Raw genomic sequence first — 18,287 nt, forward strand, 5'->3', positions numbered from 1 at the left:
TCCACCAGAAAACTCCTAGAAATTATTAACACATTAGGTAAAGTGGCAGATTACAAAATTAACCTAAAAAAGTCTGTAGCTATTGTATACACCAATAACAAGCAATCAGAGAAAGAGCACATTGAAACACTCCTGTTCACAATAGATGCAAAAAAATTAAATATCTCAGTGTAAACCTGACCAAAGACATTAAAGAGCTCTACTTTGAAAATTTTAAATCTTTAAAGAAATAAACTGAGGAATACATCAGAAGATGGAAAGACCTCCCATGGTCATGGATTGGAAGAATTAATATTGTGAAAATGACCACCCTACCAAAAGCAATATATAGATTCAACGCAATGCCAATCAAAATCCCGTGACATTTTTCACAGAATTGGAAAAACTATCCAAGATTCATATGGAAGCACAAAAGACCTCGGATAGCCAAAACAACCCTGAGCACTAAGAGCAATATACAGGATTTCAAGCTGTATTACAGAGCTATAGTCATAAAAAGAACAGAAAAATAGACCCATAGACCAGTGGAACAAAATTGAAAACCCAATTACGAGTACACGCAATTTCAGCCACCTGATGTATGACAAAGGGGCCAAGAACATTCACTGGAGGAAAGACAGCATGTGCAGCAAATGCTGCTGGTAAAACTGGATCTCCACTTGTAGAAGAAAGAAACTAAACCCCTATCTTTCACCCTGCACAAAAGTCAATTCCAAATGGCCCAAAGACCTCAATATAAAGCCTGAAACTCTGAAACTATTAGAAGAAAACAGTTGGAAAAACCTACAAGACATAGGCTTAGCAAAGGATTTTCTAAACTGGACATCAATTGCTCAGGAAACAAGGGTAAGAATTAACAAATGGGACCTCATTAAACTAAAAAGCTTCTGTACATCGAAGGAGGCAATCAGGGAAGCAAACAGAAAACCCACAGAATGGGAGAAAATCTTCACCAGTGACACATCCGTAGAAGTTTAATAACCAGAATATATAACGAAGTCAAAAAACAGAGAACCAAGTCAAGAAGCAACCAAATTAAAAGATGGGCTAAGGAGCTGAACAGAGAGTTCTCAAAAGAAGAAGTAAAGATGGGTATGAAACATCTTAAAAGATGTTCAACATCACTAATAATCAGGGAAATGCAAATTAAAACCACTTTAAGATTTCACCTTACCACAGTCAGACTGGCTAAGATGAAGAAAACAAATGATACCAAATGTTGGAGAGGATGTGGAGAAAGGGGAACACTCGTCCACTGCTGGTGGGGATGCAAACTGGCTCAACTCCTATGGAAAATAGTGTGGAGAACTCTTAAAAAAAACTACAAATGAACCTACCATTTGACCCAGTTATACCACTCCTTAGCATATACCCAAAGAACTCATCCTATTGCAGAGACACTTGTACATCCATGTTTGTTGCTGCTCTTTTCACAATAGCTAAGAGATAGAAGCAACCTAAGTGTCCCTCAGTTGATGAGTGGATAATGAAAATGTGGTTCCTTTATACGATGGAGTTTTACTCAGCAGTAAAGAAAGATGAAATCATGAAATTTGCAGGTAAATGCATGGAACTAGAAACTGTTATATTAAGTGAAATAACATTTTCATAAGTTTTAAAAAAATATATGCAATCATGTGAGCATCACTGTGATTAAGACAAAGAAAAGTTTTTCCCTCCAGGCACAATTTTGTTCTCTTTGAATTCTATCCATTATTTTTGACACCACTCACTGGAAATCACAGTTCAGGTTTTTGACTCTCCATATTTATTTGCCTGTTTCAAAAAAAATCAAATGAGTGGAATTGTTGCAGAGTCTGATTTCTTTCAGTTAACATTACTGAACTGATACTGTTACACATCACAGCGGTCCGTTATTTTATTGTTAAGTAATTAACTTCAATGCGGCATGATGCCCGCTTACTATTTCAGAGGAGATTTAGATTATTCCTAATAGTTGAAAATTACAAACAATACTTTTTAAAGCATTAAGCAAAATGTTATTTCCATGGGATGAAGTAAAAATCTGGCATAAGAATGGTGTGAGTAATTGTCAGGGCAAAGGCATACCGAAGTTCCTTGAAAAGTGCCAAGCTATTTTTAAAGTGGTTTCATGAACTGAGAATGTATCAGCTGTGAGTTCTACAGTTATCCTGTGTCACTGACAACTCCTGATGAGGTCAGTTTTTTTTAAGGTTAGAAGGAAGTGAAAAATAGCTTCCCTTTAGGGCTTTTATTTGCAATGATTAAACAATATTAACTTTTAATAATTTTCATATGCTTTTTAGGCTTTGAGAGGATGTGTGCTCAACCCTTTTATTCAGTTTTCATTGTTAGTTTCTTTTATTGCACTCTGAGGATTTGTTAAATATTTTGATATAGGTCTTTCAAGACATGTACTTGGAAAATTCTTCACTTGACCTGAGATTTGTCTTCTTATTCTCTTAAGAATGCCTTTGAGGCAGCAGCAGTTTTAATTTACAAGAAATTAAGTATGTACATTTCTTTCATGATCATGATTTTAGTGTTTTATTTGGGAAATAATTGGCTAATCTAAGGTCACTTTCCATCAGCATTCAAATTTCTACTCCAAATGCGCTTAAGTCTCCTGTCCATTATGTTTAAGCGTTGGATGAAATTGAGGTAAGTGTTGCATCTTATTCAGTGTTTGGATCCAGGGTCCTTGCTTGTAGGTGGATGCCTAACTGCTTGTTACTATTGTCGAAGAGTCAGTATTTTCACCACTAAATTTTCTTTATATCTCTTCTAAAAATCAATACTTCTCTGAAAGCAGTTTACTCAAATTATATGTAATTCTTAGAAGGAAATAATTTGTCACATATACGCTACTTAGAAATACCAAGCATATGGATTGATAGTAGACATTAGTGTGTTCTTCACAAATGCTGGAAGGAAGTGATTCAATTTCTAGTGAGATACTTAAAAACTGACCTTTCTTTCTTTTTCTTTCTTTTTCATTTTATGTGTATGTGTTATGCCTGCATGTATGTAAGTGCACCTCTATCATGCAATGCCCATGGAGGACAGAAGAGAGGGTCGGATCCCCTGGAACTGGAGTTGCCGATAGTTGTTTGCTGCCATGTCGGTGCTGGGATTTGAGCTCAGGTCCTGGGCAAGAGCATCCAGTGCTCTTAACTGCTGAGCCATCTCTCCAGCCCAACAGTGGAGCTTTCCACGTGGAAGAGAGACTTTTCAGAATGGGGAGTAGTAGGAACTGTATAATGAGTGGAAGTCTTGAAGGAAGGAAGTAGTGAAGACAGCTTGTGTTTGACTTTGACGCTCTTCATTCACTTGCATTTAGATACAGTGTCAGACTCCATCCTAGTCATACTTCTCATCGCTGCTACAAAATGTCTGGAAGAAAGGTTTACTATTGTCTCTCAGGTCACAGACTTCAGTTCATAACGCTTCAACCCTTTGATTTTAGAGTCAGTGGCGAGGCAGAGTGTCCCAACAGCAGGAGCACATGGGAGAGGAGAGCACTTCCTTCATGCTAGACTGGAACATAGGGAGAAGAGAGGTTACGAGATCAGGTGTATCTTTCAAAGGTATGCGTTAATGGTATACTTCCTGCAGCTGGGTCCCACTCCTAAAGTTTCCGGCCTCTCCAAATAACATCTTTTTTGACATTATTTTTGATGACCTTTACCCTCTTTAATTCCCCTTGTAAATCATAAGACTCTTTTTGTCTATCTATTCAGAATCTTAAATCTCCCCATGCAATGCTGTTATTTTAAGACTTAAATAGCACCCTGAGACATCACCGTTTGTAAAGCCCACAGCAGCCTATTATATTCTCTGCATGGGCTTCCATAGAGCAGAGCATGGAATTCATTTCCAGGAGAAACAAGGCCTCCTGGAGATGACTGAAGAGTATGCTGTTTTTTCCCCCCTCCGATCAAGTTTGGAATCAGGCCCAGCCACTTCTCCCTAGAACAAAAGCTATCTGGGATAATCTGTGCTGATGGTTGACATCCTAAATTGTCACAAAGCTGGCTTCTGTGATTTTCTTTTAAATCTAAGGCTTCAATGGAGCTTGGGAGAGAGGGATGAACAGCCTTCCACAGGGAGAGGAAGGCCAGCGTGGTGGCCCTGCCTGCCTTTGAGATTTGGGAGTGGTGACAGCAATTAATTTTTTCAGTGCTCCTGGGGGGCCAGGGCAGCTCCCCGTGGCCAGTGCACTCTCTTCCTTCCTGTATGAGTGCTGAGTGTGAAGCCACTTGGGATCATCTGTGAGCTTCCTCCCAGAACTGTTTGTAAACCTGTCCCAGGGGATTTCTGAGCCGTGGAGCCCAGGAGGCCTGGGACACTCATCTCTATGGTCCACCACTTTGTAGGAAGGGAGCATGCTTTAGAACACAGTCTATATTGTCAGGTACTAATACTGGAGAATTTTTCATATAGGTGTTAAGGGAAGATGTACAAACAGGAATAGACCAGTGGGCAGAACCAGGAACGACTGTATGACAATTAGAGACTTTAGTACTGGAGCGAAAAAGAAAAAGAGTAAAACAGAGGTCAGGGAAAGAAAACTATTACTCATTAAAAATCAGAAATAGAATGTATGAATCCTGCATGACTTTTAGAGATATAAGACCAATTATGGGTTGATAAAACTTGTAATTCACTATGGATGTTCACGAAGAACATACAATACTGTGTATTCAGGAAAGATGAATTGTCAACAGCTTTAAATTTTCTCATCTCAGTATTTCCATGAGTATTGGTGTATATGTAAGTATTTTTATTGTCTCCTCAGTAGAAATCATTGAAATGTAAGATGAAACGGATTATCAAAGTCATAAGGCATTTAGCATTTGAACTGGAAATGCCTTTGTGGTTTCCTGATTCTCAAGTCAGAGATAGTTTTGTTTTGTTTTGAGACAGGGACTCTCTGTAGCCCCAGCTAGCCTGGAACGCTCTATCTAGACCAGGTTGGTCTCACTCTCACAGACATGTCCCTGCCTCTGCCTCATGAGTGCTGGGATTAAAGGTGTGCACCACCATGGCCAGCTTTCAGGGATAGTTATTATTTGTGTCTTTGAGACAGTCTCATGTAATGCAATGCGGCCTCAAACCAGCTATGTAGCCAAGAACAACCTTGAACTCTGGTTCTCCATATCCGTCTCAGAGTTAGTTCTTAAAATGAGCTCTAAATGCACTGTGGAAACTTGCTAGCCTCAAACCAGCTATGTAGCCAAGAACAACCTTGAACTCCGGTTCTCCATATCCCTGTCTCAGAGTTAGTTCTTAAAATGAGCTCTAAATGCACTGTGGAAACTTGCTAGATGAAGGAATTTTACCAGAAAAAATTCCCTAGACACAGAGAACATAAAGTAGGTAGAAAGCTGGTGAAGATTCCCACAACCTAACATGATAATACAGATCAACAATGGTGGATTTCAAAATTGTGACTGTTTTAGAGATGGGTCTAAAATGCTCATTCTCAGGTTATGCGAAAAGTCAGGCAAACTAATCTGGAGAGAAGGCAGGTAGCCAAAGAAGAAATGTTAGGGCTCTCAGGATGTGTAATTATTTTTGATGTTATCCATCTAAGTGTTGCCAGGGTTCTCTGTGAGCAAATATAATGACAATAGAAATACTCTTACCTGTGATGGATAGCCTGCATATACAACAATCAAGTGCGAAGCCACAGTTAAGATGAACCTTTCTCTAAAGGGAAGAATGATTTCCATTGATGACAAACGTACAAAGGTAAGGTCCTGGTTTATTTAGACCACAGTGAGAGAAAAATATCTGTAAATTATGTGCAATGTGTTTATATTTAGGGCTCAGTTTATTCTAGCTAATATGATAGAGGTCTTCAAAGAGGAAGCTGGATATGATTAAGGCCTGATGGAACACTACAAAATATGATGCGCAAGCAAATTTTCTCAGGAGAAAAGCTTTTACCATTTTTCTCCCTTCGCTTTAGGGTGCCAATCCACATAGTGATATAGGGCATTGTGTCTATAATATAGTAAATTGGATCACCCCAGGTCACATATTTTATTTATTTCATATATTTGAGGCTGATGTAAGGTAAACAATCATGAACTCTTTTTATTGACATAAGTAGCAGAAAATGTTATTTTTAAAAAAACTATTCCCGACGGGTGGGACTCTGAGAATCTTTTATAATATACAGAACTAGTAGGACTCTGAGAATCTTTCATAATAAACAGAACTAGTAGGTATTGCAAAAATCAAAACTTATTTCTCTTGTCATAATGCGGAATGAGGGCTAAGAACCTAAGTCAGTGAGCTAAGAGAAGTATAAAATGATTTTCTGTGGTCTTAAATGCATGATGCATTCAATGAGGCAGGGTACTGTCATGCGCGGCTGGCTGATGCAAATGGAAATGGTTCCTCATGCAAGCCCTGGCTGTATTCTTCCTCACAATAGTCAACCAAGCGCTATGGAGTGTTGGCACACAGGGAAGTGAGGAAAACCAAGTGCAGCCAAGAACTGGAGAGAAAACAACAGGAACAGCAGCATCAGAAGACATCCCCAGAGCACATGTGATGATTGTGTGGGACCAGCAGGAGGAGCTGTTCTGCTGATGTGTGAGTGAGTGAGAGTCTGTAGGCCAGGTCTCTCATCTTTGTTCTGATGGACAGCTACTCACATTTCCTTCTCTCATTTCTGTGAGAGCCTAGGTGTGGACAGGGTGTGCTTAGTAAAAAAGTAAAGGGTTATGGTTTTTTAGAGGTCTTGTTTCGATTTGGAAGTATGTTTCTTCCTCTCAAGCCTACAGAGATAAGGGAGCTGGACAAAAATGGGAATCATCTGTAGGTGACCAACTATTCAGATTTAATTTAATTATAATAGACTAGTTGAGTGATGCCTGGTTCCATGATTTTAAAATATCAGATTTTAACACCAAATCATTGCCTGAGAATTCACCCTTATACATATATTCGGTTTAACTTAAGATCTTGACTTCTTTGGTTAGTCTTTTACATTACTTTGATATTCTTTTAAATTACTTTAAATGAATGAAAGAAAATTATAGAGTAGGGTCCATATTTGCTAGAAAGTAGGTTTGATAGAGTGTGACATGAAGTCATTTGATTCATGGATGAAAGATCAGAACAGACTCAGGAAAGGGAGACAGAAATGTCTAAAGTCAAAATTCGCCTACTCTGTCCTGATAAAAGTCAGCCCAGGTTTACTGTCAACTTCATACTTGTGTGAACACTTCATTTCACATGGCCTTCAGGTGAAATTTATTTTCAGCTAAAGAAGTTATTAGGTAGTAGTTGAGTTAAAGGACAAGAAAAAGCTTAGAATGATGGGTAAATTTATCAAGGCTTAATATATATTAAAAGTAACATTTGATTCATTTAGATTTAGGCTAAATTTTTACAGTAAATTCTAATTATTTCCACGGAACAAATAAGTAGATTAATTGGCTAAAATCTAACTTTTAAAATTAGGTATGTCTATCATGAAAAATTTTGTGAAGAATCTGAACAGTTTATTGACTTTGAGAAAACATTTGAGCCTTGACATTGGCTGTACAATAATTACTAGATGAAAGGAGAATCACAGGAGATATTTCTCTCTAGGGTGAAACAGTGGTAACAATTGAACTGAGAGAATTTTCCTTTTCTGCCAATATCCCTTCCCCAGCTCTTCTTGCTTTTTTAGCTCATTGTCATCCAAGGAGCCAGTTTTGCCCAAGGACCTGATGTATGTGTAGCATCAGCAGAAACTGATGCACAAGTTCACTGTTAACAGATTCTACTGGGCCCTTCATATCACAAATCTCAAGCCCCCCATTTAGTATTATTTTGTTATTTCCAGTATTTATTGAATTTTCTTGAATTTCATAAAATATACTTTGATCATATTTAGATCACCTCCCCTATCTGCATCCTCTTTACTCCAACCAAATTTCATATATGCTATTATATATATTAAGGAAGACAGAGTTAAATTTGTGTCTCCAAATGTTCTCCAGTGTGAATTCATCTGCTGGAATCTGGCTAGTCTACCAAGAGTCATAGCTTTAAGAGAGACTGATTCTCCCCTTCCCAGCAGCCATCCTTTTTCAAGAGTTTCTAAGGTGGGGTTAGGATTTCTCACCCACTTCCCCATGTCTATGCTGAGATTTTATCTGACTTGAACTTATGGGGGAACTTGTACATACTATCACCATTGCTGTGAGTTCATATGAATAACTTCCCAGCTGCCTGGAAAACTCCATTTCCTTGTGATCATCCACCACCTCTGGCTCTTACAATCTTCCTAAATGATCCACGAACTCTTGGAGGCAGAAGTTTGATAGAAGTATTCTATTGAGGGATAATCACTTTGTAGTCTCTTGTTCTCTGCATGTTGGCCAGTTGTGTGTTTCTGTGTTATTGTCATCTGCTGCATAAGGAAGCTTCTCAAGGAAGAGTTGAGAATGCATCAATCTATGGTTATGACAATAAATCACTAGGGGTTGCTTTAATATTATATCCATTTCTCAAAGTAATAGTATCGGGCTCTCCCCTATGTCCTGTGCCCTATGGACTGTCTAGCCACAGGTTCCTAGGCCTGATCTCAATGTCAGGCATAGTATCCACTGGATGAAGCAGACCTTAAATCCAATTAGAAGGTGAGTGGTTATCCCCATAACATTCCTGCCACTATTGCACCAGAGGTCATATCTTGCCAGGTTAGCTGTTGGTGAAGCTTACGGGATTCACAGCTGGGTTAAGGTTAATGACTTTTTTTTTCAAGTAACGCGCATAGCACTTCACTGCTCTATGAAAATTAGTCAGCAGAAATGAAGCTTTGAAGTACGTCAGCTTGATTTCTCCATGTTTTTTCTATGGCTTATGTATGTGGTGTGTGATGGATAGCTTTAGTGTCAACTTGACACACCTGGGTTGAGGGAGCCTCAGTCGGGGAATTGCCTCTATTGGACTGGCCTGTGGCCATGTCTGAGGGGCATCTTCTTGATGAGTGATGTGGGAGGGCCCAGCCCACTGTGGCTGGTGCCACCCCTGGGCAGGTGGGCCTGTGTTGCATAAGAAAGCAGGCTGAGCAGGGGCCAAAGGAGCAAGCCTGTAAGCAGCGTTCCTCCATGGCCTGTGCTCCAGCTCCTGCCTCCAGGTTCCTGCCCTGAGTTCCTACCTTGGGCTCCCTGATGAACTGTGTGCGACCTGGGAGATGTAAGACAAATAAACCCTTTCCTCCCCAAGTTGGTACTGGTCAGAGTGTTTTGTCACAGCAATGAAGAACAAACTAAGACATGGTGTCTTCAGCAATAGAGTCCTTGTTCATCCATGTTCATTGCTGCCCTTTTCACAATCAAAAGCAAAAATTGTGAAATTCTCAGGTAAATAGATGGAACTTGAAATAATCATCCTGGATGAAGTAACTCAGACCCAGAAAGACTAACATCACATTTTGTCTCTCATAGCTGAATGCTAGCTTTGAATTCTTAGATATGCATTTTTCAATTGGAAAATAAATAGATGTCAGGAAACAAATTACCCGGGGGTTGGGGGGTGCTACATGGGAAGGGGGGTAGAATGCAGTGATATAAGAAAGGAAAGGGGAATAATGGAGTGCAGAGGGTTCATTGGGGTGGGGAATAGGAGGAAAGGGCAGGGAAGAGTGTATGGGGTCTGTGGAGGGACAACTAACACTAAAGGCCTTTAGAAAATCCATATGGAAACTCACCACTATAGAAGCTTCTTTAAAAAATATATGCATGCGTCATAAAGGGAGATTAAAAAGAATCACCTCATAACATGGGACCTTGACCCTACTAGACACCATAGCTAGAGAAGTAAAAGCCCAATGCCAGGGATTGAGGTTGTTGACCAAGGGTCCCACAGACCCTTAAACAACACTGGTCATTGCCCCTGTTCTTGGTTAAATACCAGAACTTGATGGTAACACCCTGTTGCTGAAGATACTACATACATGAGGTGCAGAATGAACAAGAAGAAACCTCGCATTTTAGTTTTAAACACTTCAGTGAAGGAACAGTGCTCCACATGCACATACATTTCAGATACTGGGCCAACTTTGTTAGATGTGATTCCATGGCATATTTTGATTATATGCAGTTACATTCTCATATGTTGTATTTTATTTATGGCCACAGTGTGTACTCTATTTTCATCACCATTCATAAAACACAAACTAGAGGTTTCCCCCTTCCAGTGCTTCTGTCCAGGGATCAGCCACAGGGTTAGAGTCTTCTTTGAAAATATGTGAGCAGAGAGGCATGCATGGAGGTTTGTTGATGCTGAAGATGATGTAACCAAAAGAAAATGAAACAAGATTTTATTGTTTGTTATGTATAATCTAGATTTATGACAAACAAGTGATATATTTCCAATTTGAGAAATCCCAAGAAACCACCCAAGTCACCCTTGTACAGGAGGGTGACCTAGACTCTTGCCACTAACACTTGTTCTGAATACCGATCACACACTTAGCCCTCTGTCAAGACATTTTTGTTTTCTTTTTTGTCTAGAAAATTGAATAAAGACACTCAAAAATTTCCCTTAGTTACTTGGCTTCAACAAAAATGGAGGTATAAGGAAAGCTATTGAACCTATAGATTAATTACAGTTGAAAAGACCAAGTTCTTTCATCCTTATAGGAAAAGTTACACATGAATTGCTTTACATGTCACACATCTCCTCACCATGAAATGAGAATAAAAATCTCAATTAACCCAATTGAGTTAACCCAATGCAATACCAAGATTGTATTGACGGACATGTTGCTAAATTCATCTGGAAAACCTATCTTTTCTCCTTCATCTGACTTTCAAATGGACATGCTATTCCCATTTTTATTATGGAGTTCATAAAGAGAATCTAAAAGTACAGAAAAAGTGTTTAACTAAATAGTTCATGTCTGAAGATGTAGCTTAGTTTGTAGAATGCTTGTCAAGTATACGTGAAACCCTGGATTAGAATTTCAGCATCACATAAAACAGGTGTAATGACACACTCTGTAATCTCAGCACTTGGGAGGTAGAGCAGAAGGATAAAAAGTTTAAGGTCATCCTGGGCTACACAGATAGTTTAAAGTCAGCCTGGGCTACAGAACTTATCTTTAAAAAATTAATACTTTGATCTGGGAATGAAGTCATATGCTAGCCTTCAGAAGACTGAGAAAGAAGGATAGTAGGTTTGAGGCTTGCAAGCTACGTGGCAAGACAATCCAAAAACTCAAAATAAGAAAAATAAAAAACTGAAATTAGGCAATAGATTTGCAAAGAGACTAATAATCTGAACTGGATAAAAGTAACCTGTGACTACATCAGCTAACCACGTCTACCTACGTGTAGCCTGTTTTAGTAAAATGCTATAAACCATGGCAATAATTGCTATGATTTGTAAGATGAAAGTAACACAATAGTGCTAGATGGTGGATTGTGTAGAAACTTTTCTTTCTAAGAGAAGGCAGTTTTTTGATCTCATAGATGTTGAAGACTGGCTGAGGGAAAAGCTCATGTGTGTCAGTGTCTTGGACGAGTTGGGCACTTTTGGAACCACTTGCTTTGTTTTATCCTTTTCTGGATAAGAGAGTTCAGAGAGTGGCAGTTTTCCACGTTGAGCTCAGGGACCCTGGAATGATCAACACCTTCTGCTTTCTTTCCTCTCCTGCTTCTATTTTCCCTTGTTTTGCACACTTCAGAAATTACGATGTTAGCAAACAAGCAGACGTAAGGAATCAGTTCTAAACATGTCTACAAATTGTCACTGTTTGCTTTGGATGTTTGGCAGCATGACATATTAGTTTTTCTGAAAAAAGCCCCTGCTGAGCACAAGGAATGAGAAAGGAATTTCTGTTCCAACAGAGCAGGATTCCTACCTTATTTCTGTTCTGGACAATGAAGATGGCTTCTAACATCTACTTTCCCTTTATCCCTGTGAGCTAGGATGTTTAAGCTTCCACATTTTATTTACTTTATCTTTGATGCATATTTCAGATAACATATTATTAGCAGCAAGTTAAAAAGAAGAAATTGCAAAAATATGGGTGCCATCATGATGTCCTCCTCAGAACACTAAGAACAGAAGAGGATAAAGTCCATCGAACAGACCGAAGTTTTCTGTTGAACGCTTTCAATTCATTTATGCTTTTTTTTTTGGAAGAAATTGGAAGGGAAATCATGTTTTCTTCTTTATGTACTCCAATAGAGAGGCCTTGATATATCCCTCACCCCCACAGTACTGAACTATTCTGTTAGTGAACAGTACCCAAGTATTTTCCCATGAGCTACTTACATTTGCACTTCAAAGTATTTGGGAAGTATCAAATGTGAGATTCTCTTATATAGCAAAGCTCATCATTAAACAGAAACCATAAACCTGCTAAATAAAATCAAATTTCAAAGCTAGGTTCTTAGATGTCAGATCTTTCTAGAAACCTACGCTGTTTCATAATCACTTTTTGAAGCTGATCCATTCATTTCATCAAGACGAATGGAGTTGACATATCTCAGGTGGTTTTAAAACTTTGCAACTCTTTTCTTAACAATCTATTCTTTTACCAACCATTATCAACTATAATATTGTATTTCCCTTGCTTGAAATTAAAGTAATTGGTAAAGATATGCTATAAAAACTGAACTGTTTTGTCTCTAGGCTGTAGCTGACTTTCATGAGGCATGACATATCATTATTAAGATACTGGTTTGTGTCTCTGAAACAGAACAAATAAAAAATGTATTGGGATCAAATCTGTTTTCTGGCTTCATAAATGATGCAAAGATTTTTAAAAGGTTGGCAGGTCACTTACATTATGTAATCTTAGAACATTACCCTCTGGTTATTCAATTGCTTGTTTTCCCTGATATTCTTTGCAGATCATAGTTTTTAATGGAATTAGACAACCAGACGTGGGTGCCTGAATTCATCCTCCTTGGCCTGTCCAGTGACTGGGACACTCAAGTCTCTCTCTTTGTCCTGTTCCTGCTGATGTACCTGGTGACAGTATTGGGAAACTTCCTCATCGTTCTTCTGATCAGACTGGACAGCCGACTCCACACTCCCATGTATTTCTTTCTCACCAACCTGTCCCTTGTGGATGTGTCTTATGCCACAAGCATAGTCCCTCAGCTGCTGGCTCACTTTCTTGCAGCTCATAAAGCCATTCCATTCCTGAGTTGTGCAGCCCAGTTATTTTTTTCACTGGGCTTGGGTGGGATTGAATTCCTTCTTCTGGCAGTGATGGCCTATGATCGCTATGTGGCGGTGTGTGACCCTCTGAGGTATAAAGTCATCATGCACGGAGGACTCTGCACAAGGCTGGTCATCACATCGTGGGTGGGTGGCTCCATCAACTCTCTTGTGCACACTGCTATCACCTTTCAGCTGCCCATGTGCACGAATAAGTATATTGATCACATTTCCTGTGAGATTCTAGCTGTGGTCAGGTTGGCCTGTGTGGACACTTCATCCAACGAAATTGCTATCATGGCTTCTAGCATTGTCCTGCTTATGACACCTTTTTTCCTGGTTCTATTGTCCTACATCCAGATCATCTCCACCATCCTGAAAATCCAGTCCACAGAGGGAAGAAGGAAAGCCTTCCACACTTGTTCCTCTCACCTTACCATGGTTATCCTGTGCTATGGCATGGCCATTTTTACCTACATCCAGCCCCACTCCAGTCCCTCTGTACTTCAAGAGAAGGTGATGTGTCTTTTCTATGCTGTTTTAACGCCCTTCCTGAACCCGATGATCTATAGTCTAAGGAATAAAGAGGTAAAGGGGGCCTGGAAGAAACTATTAGGGAAATTCTCTGGGTTCTTATCAAAACTGGCAACTTGATGACTCACAAGCACCACTAGAAAAGTGAACACCAGAGCTTTGCTTTGGTGTTCACACAACCAGAAATGACAGGAGTAATCTACGATGCCTGGCAATCAGTAAGTAGATGAGCTAATATGTAATAATGATGTTATGTAGGAAGCTGAGTGTTTACATTGAGGTGTGGGATGCCAGGGATATTTCTGTGTCTCAGCAGCATGTTTAGTGGAGGTACATGATATTTCATGAAAGTCCCCTCTTGTTCTATCTCCATATATGTGACATGACAAGTGGAGAAAAATACGTTTTTAAAGTGATGAACCAGAGGCATTTATACCAACACATTTCACAAAAGGCTGTGATGATTCCAGTGGAGAGAAAGTTCACATTGATTTCTGGAGACTCACTTGAATTCTGCCAAGTCTGCAATCACACAGCTCTAAGTGAGCTCACATTCTGAGGAGAGTTGTCAAAGCTTATTAGAATGTTTTTGTGCAGCGTCTACTAGATGTGGATGTAATGTCTCATTGTACGAGTGAACCACACAAACTGAAGAAAGATCAAATAAATGTTTTCATAAGGATCATATAGAATATATAAGGCAATTGTTCTCCAAGAAAACCTTTGTTTCAGTCATTAATTGGAAACATTCAAACAATTTGAAAGAGATTTTACTTCATATACAAGGGATTTTAATGTAAACACCAAAGTTGTTCATTCTCTAAAAAACCAGCAATCTTTACCTTTGAATTATAGAAACACATAAATTATGAGATAATATTTAAAGTGCTAAATACATAGTTGCTTTTTTTTTTTTTTTTTTTTTTTTTTTGCATCCCACTATATAGTTTTGGTGCCCTGGTTCATCTGTAACTCACTGTATAGACCAGGCTAACGTCAAAGTCACAGAGACCTGCCTAGCTCTGTTTCCTGAGTGCTGGGAATAAAGGTGTGTATCACCGTGCCCAGCCTAGACATAGTTGCTCTTAGAAGGACAGACTCGTCAGCCAGAAATGGGCTTGGGCAATCAAGATAGTTCAATTGGTTGTGCTAATGTCACCCTTTCGTCTGTGTGTTAAGCCTTTTTCTTACCTCCCCTCACATCCACAACAAGCCCTCAGTGACTTCATCAGTGATAAAAAGCCTAAATAAATAAAAAGAAATGACTTGATCAGGTATAGGGAAATAGAACAAACAGAAAGCAGGTAATTGTGGATGGTCATCTTACTTCCTTAAAGGACTAAGAATTTTCTTTTTCTGGGTTATTTTTTTATAACCAATGACTTTAAGTTGTTATATTTGCCAATACATTATCACAGAATCTGAGGGTTTATACACAGATGGATACCTGTTTAATCTGAAGCTCATTTCATATTTGAATTATAACATTATAGTGATATAACCTTGAATCTTGAGAGACAGGCAAGTCTTCCCTGAAGCTAAATGTCTATTGCACTAATTCAAGTGATATTCATGGAATGTTGGTGGATCTTGGACATAGCAGTCATATGGTACAGTCTTGCTGAGAATATCCACGCATAGTAGATATGACAGATGAAGCACAGTTATAAAACATTGTGTTCAGCTTCAAGTGAGAGTAAGGATATTGTGGGCAACGGCTGAAGTCTTTGCTTGAAAAGTCCCTTAGGTTGAGACTAGAAACATGAGGACCAAGCATCCAGATGACAAGAAACCCTGACAGGGAATATATAGTTTCGAGCATTTGCATCCACATGTGCTAGAAGCTTGACTGTAGAGCACAGAAGAGCAGTGGCTGAGGGCAAAGTAATGAATAGGCATTTTCAGATCCCACAGGCCGTTGGATGCCACATTGTCTTCTAATTTTATTCTCACAGCTTTAAGAGCTGGTGAAGATTTTGGTCGGAACATACCTCACACAATTTTGCCTTTTTGAACTATTACTCTGGAAAAATAGTGCAAGAGAAGATTAGCGGCAAGGCTTGAATCAAACGGGGCGCTCAGTCATGATGCAGAAGCGTTAGGGAAACCTGAACTATGGTAGAACTACAAGAACAAGAAAGGCCAAGTCATGTCCTAGAGAAGATATTTTACATTAAACCACCTCACAGGCTGGAATTCTTTTATGGACTCACTCTTCTGCTGTGTCATGTCCCAGTCTGAAAATTCTGTAAATTGTATATTAAACTGGAAATTTTGACACTGTGATACACTTTATATACAATGGTATAGAAAAGAGGTGAAAGATGAGAACCCATAAAATTCATGAACACATAAATACAAACGACTCACTAAGGAGGGAAATGCATGAATGTGTGCTCTCAAGTCTTCTGCAGCTTGTCCTGTGGCTACAGTGTGTGTGACTTGTTTCTACCAAATATTCTATAATGTTTCCTCTGAAACAACTCCTCAGCTTGTTCGGGGTCTTTTCATGAAGAGTTCTCCAAATCTTCCTCTATCAGGAAGCATTAAGTGTATTTTTTCAATTGAATTTTTTGTGTATTTCATACAGAACATCTCAAAACAATCTTAATTATCTGTATATCCCCATCCCCACTGGCACTGTGTTAAGTGTATTTTTAAAAAGTAGTATAGACTCACATTTCACCTGCTAGCTTTCTATTTTTAATTCTTTCATTTTATTGGGCTTGATTCTGAAGTTTTTTTTTTCTGCAAATTAAATTTTCCATAAATTAGATTTCCTGAGATGACAGCTGTTGCTAATTCATAGATGCTTGTGAAAGACCTCCTCAATGGAAAGCAAGAAAGTACTGTTGGTTCAGCAAGAAGATATGATGGTATTCTAAACAATGAAGTCATTTAATAGAACTTTTCAAAAAAAACTTGAACACACTGGGGGCAAGAAATGGCTCAGCAGTTAAGGGCACTGACTTTTTGCAGAAGATCCAGGTTTGAATCCCTGCAACCACACGGCAACTAACACTATACATAACTCCAGTTTCAGGGGATCTGATGCCCTTTTCTGATCTCTATGGGCATTGCACCCCATGGGTGCACTTATACACACATAGGCAAAACACTCACACATATAAAAAAATTTAAAAATTGAACACTGTAAAGTATTTGAAAAAATCTTGTTGAATAATTACTAACCATAAAATGTCACTTGGGGTTTATCTTTTTAAAAGTACAATACATATAAAAATTAGAGTTGTTGAAATAAAAATCTCAACAGGATTCATACATGACAATTACCTACTTTGTTTCTGAAAATCTTTTAAACCATAATGTGTTTTTTCTTTCTTTCTTTTTTTTTTTTTTTGGCCCTAATTCCTCTTTCTTAGATTTGAAATTACTTTCTTGATAGAATTACAAAGTCTCTCCAGTTGGATACTCTGTGCAGTTTGGACTTTTTAATGACATAGTAAAGACATGATTTTATCCTCTTCAGACCCTGTGTCTCATGTTAAATCTATGTGGTGATTTGAATGAAAATGTCCCCCATAGGCTCCAAGTATTTGGACATTTTTTCCCAGTTGGTGGTGCTGTTTTGGGAGGTCTTGGAAGGTGTGGCTATGCTGGAGGAAGCACATCACTGGGGGTGGGCTTAGAGAGTGCTTAAACCTTGCCACATCTCCACTGCTCTCTTGCTTCCTGTGCCTGTTGAGGATGTACAACCAACTTCCGATCCCCTGCCGGCCACCTCTGCAGACATGCCTCCCCCCAACGGTGAACTTTTGTCCCTGGGAACTGTAAGCTCAAATAAGTTCTTCTATAAGTTGCTTTGGTCAGTGTTTCTATCACAGCAACAGCAAAGTAACTAATACAATCTAGAAACTTGATTGGATTCAATATTACTAGTTTTACTGCAATAGGATTTCATGGATAGCAATAATTAAATCAAGAGACACACAGTGTTGGAATTTATTTTTCTGGGCATTCTTGGAGCTATTATGTTGCTTAGTTCAGGAGTTCTTAACAGAAACACAATTTCCTTTTACCAGTTGGGGCTGAGTACCTTGTTATGGGGTCTAATGCATTGCACGATACTTAATAGTATTCTTAACTTCTTTCTTCTACATGGCAGTAGCACCCCGTTCCCACAAGACACTGTGAAAATGACTTGTAAATCAAGTTTCTGACTAACTTCAACTAAGAGATATGCCTCAGATTAACTGAGGACGCTAATACCCTCCTCCAGAGCATACCTTCTGTGGTGCCCAGATACAAGGAGGTCCAAGGGAAAAGACATTGCATTTTCCTGCCTGCCTTCACTGCCTGCTGGTGAATGCACCTATTTTGCTGATGCTTCTGCCTCCATCCATCACTGACATTCATCAATTTGCCTACTTTGTATATTCCAATGTGGGTCAAAGGCCGATGGTTCTCCAGATTCCTCCAGATCTTTAACTCCAGATCGGGACTGTTGGCATGTCCCGCCTCCTGGACTAAGGAGTTGTTGCCTCTCAGCCTCTCCTCTATATAGATGGCCACTGTTGGACAACCTAACCTGAATCATGTAAATCCATCTAATAAATCCACTT

At 39.0% G+C, this 18,287-nt stretch overlaps 1 protein-coding gene across 1 annotated transcript; it reads left to right on the forward strand.

Annotated features, from left to right (window-relative positions):
* The first annotated feature begins 12,870 nt into the window (after nt 1-12,870).
* LOC103730411 (olfactory receptor-like protein OLF3) lies at nt 12,871-13,824 on the forward strand. Its single transcript, XM_008828635.1, has one exon. It carries the CDS (start codon nt 12,871-12,873, stop codon nt 13,822-13,824), a length of 954 nt encoding a protein of 317 aa, XP_008826857.1.
* The last annotated feature ends 4,463 nt before the right edge of the window (nt 13,825-18,287 follow it).

Source organism: Nannospalax galili, unplaced genomic scaffold (assembly GCF_000622305.1).
Source record: "Nannospalax galili isolate Female #2095 unplaced genomic scaffold, S.galili_v1.0 scaffold233, whole genome shotgun sequence".
NCBI lineage: Eukaryota > Metazoa > Chordata > Mammalia > Rodentia > Spalacidae > Nannospalax > Nannospalax galili.

Coding starts and splice junctions, on each gene's coding strand:
- LOC103730411 (XM_008828635.1), top strand. CDS start 12,871: ATGGAATTAGACAACCAGACGTGGGTGCCTGAATTCATCCTCCTTGGC.